General features: G+C 37.9%; 1 protein-coding gene across 2 annotated transcripts; it reads left to right on the top strand.

Annotated features, from left to right (window-relative positions):
* Positions 1 to 352: 352 nt before the first annotated feature.
* On the top strand, positions 353 to 6483 carry LOC146674565 (leukotriene B4 receptor 1-like). 2 transcript variants are annotated; one of them, XM_085397050.1, is made up of 5 exons: positions 353 to 508; positions 3514 to 4074; positions 4223 to 4423; positions 4542 to 4582; positions 5477 to 6482. In XM_085397050.1, the coding sequence occupies exons 2-5, from the start codon at positions 3523 to 3525 to the stop codon at positions 5778 to 5780; spliced, it is 1098 nt and encodes a 365-aa protein (XP_085253176.1). In that variant the 5' UTR covers positions 353 to 508; positions 3514 to 3522; the 3' UTR covers positions 5781 to 6482. The 2 variants fall into 2 exon arrangements, with proteins under 2 accessions (XP_085253176.1, XP_085253184.1); XM_085397058.1 differs by lacking the exon at positions 353 to 508 and having other exon boundaries at positions 569 to 4074; positions 5477 to 6483.
* The last annotated feature ends 716 nt before the right edge of the window (positions 6484 to 7199 follow it).

Here is a 7199-nt window from a genome sequence, read left to right as displayed (position 1 = left end):
GCCCTAAACCACGAAGGATGTGTGTTCTTGTTCAACAGTCATATGGGTGCAAGGTGTGTGTGTGTCCTAGTAGTAAAGTGAAAATTTTAGTTAAGGTTTTGACATATGCCTCTAAAACAACAACTGTTGCTTTGACAGCAAAGGTCTAGAAACATTTTGGATGCACTAAACAGTGGAAATGAGATGAACAGGGATTTGGATGAACTATCCTTTTACTGGTTTGCTTTTGGGTTTATCTGCTTGAGAATGTTGACGAACTACCAGAGCCAAGAGAGGCGAGGCATAATGGGGACACACCTTCCTCTGCTCCCTGCGTGTTACAGCAAGCATGACAAGTCAATGGAGAGAGGGCTCAGAGAGAGAAACAGAATGAAAGTAGGTGGGGGAAAGTGAGGTGGGACCAAAAGGTTAAAAGAAAAGGAAGAAACTACAACATCTTTAACATATTCAGACTCCTTTTCAAGCACATGGTGTTTTCTTTTCTGTATTGGGATTTACATTTAACTTGGTAAGTCTTTTCTTTCTTTTCTGATCTGGGATTTGTTTGTTCTTATTAATGATTCTTTACAATAGCTCATTTTCTGCAGCCTAGTGAATTATATATTTATTTTGAGACTGCATGGCATATTGCATGTTTCCATGGCTGATACTGTTCTCATGTATATTAGAGCTTTTGAAAGTATGAATATGTCAGGTACAGCTACATTTCTGGACACTTATGTTCAATGTGTTGTACCCTTTCTGTGCGCGTCCCCTTTCTCTGTGGGTGGAATAGGTATGCATGTGAATCACAGAGCACACAAACACACCCTCTAAGTTAGGCATGTTTTTATTAATCATGTGGTTTAACAGGAAGGTCTGTGTGTATACATGGTAATAAAAATAGAGATTAAGCTGACAAAAACCAAAGAAAATAGAAACACTGCGACAACAAGCGTAATAGAAACTGGAGAAAAAAAATCTGCCATTTATCCATGACCTGGTTATAGTTGGTATAAGTTGTAGGTGTTGCACAGCTCAACAAGAAAAAACAGTGTCAGCGTCCACTGCTGCTTGGATGTCACTGCCCATGAGGTTTGACCAGCTCTTTGTAAACAACTGTCATGTGGTCACATTACTTCAAAATCAAGAAAAAAGCAGAAATCAACTGAAATCTGAAAACACTTATCATTAACTCTACATTTAAATTTGGTCTTTTTTTTCATTCATCTTTTTTCTATGTATTTATTTTAGAAGAATCTTCATAGTTATATTTAGCGACATGATTATTAAAATGGGTTTTTTCAAGATAGAAATGATTTTCTTTTTAGTTTTGTTTTCACTTATCGCTTGTTGTGCTTAAAACAAAAGCAACAGGAGAAAACTGGAGAGTGTCTCTTAATAATTTTACTACTTTATAAAGATAAGAAAGAATCTATTTCTACTACTACTCCTTAATTACCTGCACCTCCTCACATTTAATACATGCTAAATGTATTTGTGCTTTAAAGCAGTAGTCTGCTGTAAATCTTCATAAAGCTTAATATTGACTGCTTTGATTGTGCCTGCCGTCTCACCTTGTGTGAGCTTGCTTAACTTTAAAAACAACTGCACGCTTATTGACTCTGTAATAAACACCAACTACAAGACAGTTTGCTAAGAAATATCAAACAGGTTTGTTCAGCAAGTGTAGGTGTGAGTACCTGATTATACGCAGAGGCATACTGACACTGCCTGACTGGAGTGACAGAGAGTGTAGATGTGTAGATCATGTAGTGACACGTTTTTTTTGAAAAACATTTTCAGTAATGTGAAAGGACTCTGATTCTTGAAGTCAGCTGCTGGAGAGGGGAAAAAAAGAAAATACATGTGAGAAACATTTGATGTATGAGCTAAAATTTATTTTGACATCAGAATTGATGTTGACACATGTTTTCTAAACTGGCGCTTGTGTACATTTTCTTGAACAACTATGGGCTTCCAGTTAGTTACAGAGAGCATATTCACACATCAAAGTGTCTCTGCTAATGTATAAATGTCTCCAGGGCTGTAAATGTTAGATATACATACACATATTTTTATTACCTTAGTTTACGTCATCAAATCCCCCAAAATAAAACTGTCTCAGTACGACAGGTCCAATTTCTATTGCCCTGCGGTCAGTTATTGCAGGAATTACAAGGTAATTATACTAAGTTTACACCACAAGAAAGGACAGAGGGAAGATCGGACTATTTATATACAAAGAGCTGGTTGGGAATGGCAAACAGAGTCAGAAATAAGGCTCGGGTGAAAGTAATGAGGGACAGATAGGAAGCAAAACACACACAAAAAACTAAGATTCACAGTAAAATTGAAGAGCAACGGTTAAGAGGAAGTACTAGACAAGGAAATAAAAATGGACCAAGGCATACTTAAAGAACAAGGCATAGAAAGGCACACATAGAAATACTGATGAAACCACTACAAATAACAGACATACATTACCACACTGTGAACCAGCAAACACAACATCATGTAACTGAAAAACATTAAATAGCAGTCAAGGATCCAAACACCAACTCAATGCAACTTTTGCTCAACCTAAGGGACACAGTGTTAAAATGCATTCACTGAAGTTATTATCCTGTTAACAAATGGAAAAAAAACTTCCTGGTTTAAGTAAATGTCAGAAAGCTTATTAATACGTATATACTTCACATTTGAACACACATGTGTGTTAGCACCAAGACATTATATCAACACACGACTGTTCATTTCAATGCCATTGCTATGAATATACTGAGACTGCGTTTCTCTCACAGGGCAATGATAAACAATATATTGGACTAATGCATAAATGCTGCAGCTGGTTAAAATGGGAAAATCTCACTGATTTATTCACCACTTGGCCAGTAGTCTGCGCTACAGCACGGTGCTCTATTATTTTAAAATGAGTGTCAGTTTCACATAAAGTGTTAGGCTGTAAACGAATTAATTGTCAGAAAAATAAAAATAAAGTAAGTGATTATCCTCATGTATCCACACACTTCTCATACAGTGCATATCATTTTTAGTGTATATTTAATACTATAATGCTATTTTATACTATTTAAATACTTTAATACTATTCTCTCCTGACTGTATTTTGAAGCTTCCCAGTAAATTTTTTTTTGTTGTGTTCGGTTCTGTTTGTGTAAATCACCTTCCCTCAATGACCCTGAAGAGAAGGAGCACAGAAGTCTAAAGTACAATCTCTGGTTAAATACTGACACCAACACACTCACTGGTGCTTTCCACTCATGTCTGGTCTCGTTTGTTCAGGAATTAAGAGTCCCCGTTAAAACCTGTTGCACTTGCACCACACTCCCACACTTTCCTGCATGAAATTCATGCTTTTAAGCCTGGCACTCGTGGGAGGAGGTGAAGACTTTTATTATTATTTATTATTCCTTTGCCATATTCTTGCTGCAGCCCTGAGATGCTGTCTCTATTTTCTTTATTCTTGTTAAAAGGGAGTAATAAAATGACCGAATGAATCATTCTCTTTGACAGGAAACAAAGATGGCCCACAGAGATTGTTCAAATTTGACAAACACTGCTGTAGGAAATGAAACCATTATGGATAATCCAGTTGCCACATCTATGGGTGCCTTCATCCTCAGCCTCATCTTTCTCCTGGGCTGCCCAGGAAATTTGTTCGTCATCTGGAGCATCGCGGCACGAGCCCGAAAGCAATCTGTCACTACTCTTCTCATCCTTAACTTAGCTATCGCAGATGGCTTTCTAATGGCTTTAACCCCGTTTTTCATTGTCTACCTCGTTAAACAGAACTGGGTGTTTGGGAATGTAATGTGTAAGGTCCTCTACTACCTGTGTCTAGCCAACATGTACGCTTCCATCCAGCTCATTATGATGATGAGCCTCTACAGGCTGGTGGCTGTGCTGTGGCCACAACGTGTCGGTGTTATCACCACCCAAAAGACGGTACCGCGTGTGCTGGCAGCGGTGTGGGCACTGGTGATTGTCGCCTCCATTCCTGCACTCCTCTTCAGAGAAGTGAGGGACAAGGGACCTATGCATGTTTGCGATTCCTTCCATGATTTATGCAGCCATGTGAGTTGAGAAGAATTCTGATAGAGGAATACTGAAAATGTTTAAATCTACCTCTCTATCTACCTATTAATCTATGCATACATATATACACATTAGCACCTCCATTCTACACTATTTTTCATCCGTCTTGTGTTTTCTCCCTGTACAGGTGGTCCTACAATACACACTGGAGATCATATTGGGATTTCTAATTCCTTATACTGTCATTGTAGTCAGCTACATATGCATCTTGCGTCGGATCCGACAGACCAAGTTCCGCCGTCGCATTCGTAGCGAGAAGCTCATCCTGGCCATCGTGTTGACCTTCTGCCTGTTTTGGTTGCCCTACCATTTCATAAACCTGGTGCAAGTATGTCCCACAGTCTTAATTTTATGCATAATACCTTCTTCCAAAAATGCTTATAAAATTCATCATTATGATGATTCTCAACGAAAAAATAATTTAACTATTTTTACATTTTGCTCAGGTTACATGGGCAGTGTATCCAGAGAGTCAAGTAAAAACTATGTAAGTATAATTTAAGACACAAGTTTACAATTACTATTGAGAAGAAGTGAGTCAGGTGGTGCTGAAGTCAAAGTGAACTTTTTAGTCATTGAACAGTTTGGAAAATTTCACCTTGATATGTGATATGTGTGATGGAACTAGAGCCATGGCACACTATTTTCAAAAACCTAATTCCTGTATGCTAAAGTTTCATGACATCTAAAAGCTAAAGTTCATTTACATCATTAGCATTTAAGAATTGATATAGATATAGGAAAATTAATGTTTTTTTGTTTTTTTTACAGAGGCCTAAGAGTCATTTGGGGATTTTTATTTTTTTTTATCTCATTATCTCAAGGGATGTGGTCGTCAAGACAACATTTCTGCTTTTACTATCACAGCCTCTGGTCTCTCTTTTAAATACCTTGTAAATAACTATAATCTGCAACAATTCATGTAGCTTATTGAAATGCTGAAGTCTTTCTTTTTTTTTTCTGAAAGCTTTTTACTCCAAATGTATTTTATTGCTAAAAATACTTCTCATTTTCAAATGTACTTTTACAAAAAGGAAAAAAAGGTTCGGTATAGATATATATCTATATAGATATATATGTATTTATTTATGGGTTCCCTTGGCAGTTAGTTACACACATAATTACTGACTATATGCTGACTTTCAATGCAGAAAACATGTTTTTGGCAGATGACCTTTAAGGTCAATCTTTCATCTGTGTCCCAAAAGAAATGCACATGATAAAAAGTTCCCCCAAATTTTCATCTCTTCTAGAAAAATCTCTGCCTGCATTAATCAGCTGTAGGCAAAACCAAGTTATTTTATATTTGATTAATTAATGAATTAATTATTTTTCCCATCATGTTTACGTTTGTATTGTGCTCACCTCTCTTCCCTCACAGACTGCATAAAATATGGACCAGGAGTCGTGCTGTCACCTCTACCACAGCCTTCATGAGCAGCTGCGCCAACCCCGTGCTGTACTTTTTCGCAGGAAAGTCTTACATCCGACGAGAAGGACTTGCGTTCATGGCTCGCTTGTTTGAGGGCACTGGGTTGGATTCAGTTACAAGGAAGAGTAGACAAAACAGCCAGAATAGTCATGATAGAGACAAAGATGCAGATGCTGTAATGCTAAAAGACAGAGACCCAGATTCTACCACTAACTCAAGTTCTAATATCAAACCAGTGCAGAATGGTAAGTAGACGACATGAGGCAATAGGCCTGATATAGTGCTGTGCCCTTGAAATATTAAAATTATAAATTCTTCCTCCATCAACGGTGAAAGCACATTTTTTAGGACAAAATTGGAAAGGTTTTAATAACTTACTAACAGCTGGTTCCTCACTTCTGAAATGAGACTATAACAAAGGATATAACTTGACATCGCATTCCTGGAACAGGCTGCACCTGGAAGCATGATACACTGATATATTTTTGAGGTGATGCTTAAAAGAGGAACTGTATACCACACAAATGAGCCTTGCTCAGCTCTGAACTGTCCCACAAGAGGAAAAACTGCGAGGAACTATGTAGGACTTTCAGATTCCTACTTACCTCTACTTTCAATTCAACATTTACTCCTTAAAGGAGCTGGTGCACTGTACATGTGAATTTTTTTAAGGTTTGACACTGTTATTTTCTTTATGCAATGATGTATTTGTAAAATGCCTAAAAATGCTAAGGCAGATCAACTGTTACATTTTATACAGTTGAAAGTTGAGCTGCCGTGACTTAATGGGCTTGAAAACTTTAATTTTGATATTTACTATTAAAATTCACAAGTATGTCTCAGGATTCTCTTTTCTCTATTATTTTTAATTGGAGACATGTCATTTTATTAGCAGCTTGAAAAAAGTTTGAAATCTTAATTTAGGTTCCACTTTTCAGACCGATTTCATTTATCGCCATCTTTCGTACCCTAGTCAATATTTTAACAAAATTTAACAAAAAGTCCCAGGGAGGCTGAGGAGTGTGATCCCTCTATAGCTGGAAAACACCCTCTGGTCCTCCTTCTTAAAGATGAGAATCACCAACTTGGTCTGCCAATCCAGAGGTAGCGCCCCTGATATCCATGCAACATTGCAGAGGCATGCCAACCAAGACAGCCCTAAAAGATCCAGAGCCTTCAGGAACTCAGGACAGATCTTATCCACCCCATGGACCCTGCAACCAAGCAGTTGTTTACCCGCCACGATGACCTCGCCCCTGGAGATAGGTGACTCATCCCTCTTGTACCCAGACTCTGCTTCCTCCACGGAAAGCTTGCCAGTGGGAGTAATTTCTTCTCTAACGGTTAAAGTTTTATTTGTGAAGAAGTTCATGAAGTCATTATTTGTCATTATTAATTTTGTCAGATTAAAGTTATTTCTGTGACCATTGTGAGTTTTTCTTTCATTGGCCGAAGGGTACCAACAATCTTGTCCAAGTCTGTATGAGCTACTTCTTCTATCTGCTGATGGTACGTGCCATCCAGGGACCTGTTCTTCCATGATAGTTCCTATACTTTCTCCTCTTTTTTCTTGGGTTTCTGGTACCTGAGTAGTTAGAAAAACACAGAACAAATACAGTGGGGAAAAAAAGTATTTAGTCAGCCACCGATTGTGCAAGTTCCCCCACTTAAA

Source organism: Rhamphochromis longiceps, linkage group LG3 (genome assembly GCF_057381845.1).
Source record: "Rhamphochromis longiceps isolate RC_006_pf linkage group LG3, R_longiceps_female_GT1.1, whole genome shotgun sequence".
Classification (NCBI taxonomy): domain Eukaryota; kingdom Metazoa; phylum Chordata; class Actinopteri; order Cichliformes; family Cichlidae; genus Rhamphochromis; species Rhamphochromis longiceps.
Note: the sequence above shows the minus strand (reverse complement) of the source record. Positions and strands in the feature narration are given on the sequence as shown.

Coding starts and splice junctions, on each gene's coding strand:
- LOC146674565 (XM_085397058.1), top strand. CDS start 3,523: ATGGCCCACAGAGATTGTTCAAATTTGACAAACACTGCTGTAGGAAAT. Junction 4,075..4,222: donor TCCATGATTTATGCAGCCAT/GTGAGTTGAGAA, acceptor CTCCCTGTACAG/GTGGTCCTACAATACACACT. Junction 4,424..4,541: donor ATTTCATAAACCTGGTGCAA/GTATGTCCCACA, acceptor CATTTTGCTCAG/GTTACATGGGCAGTGTATCC.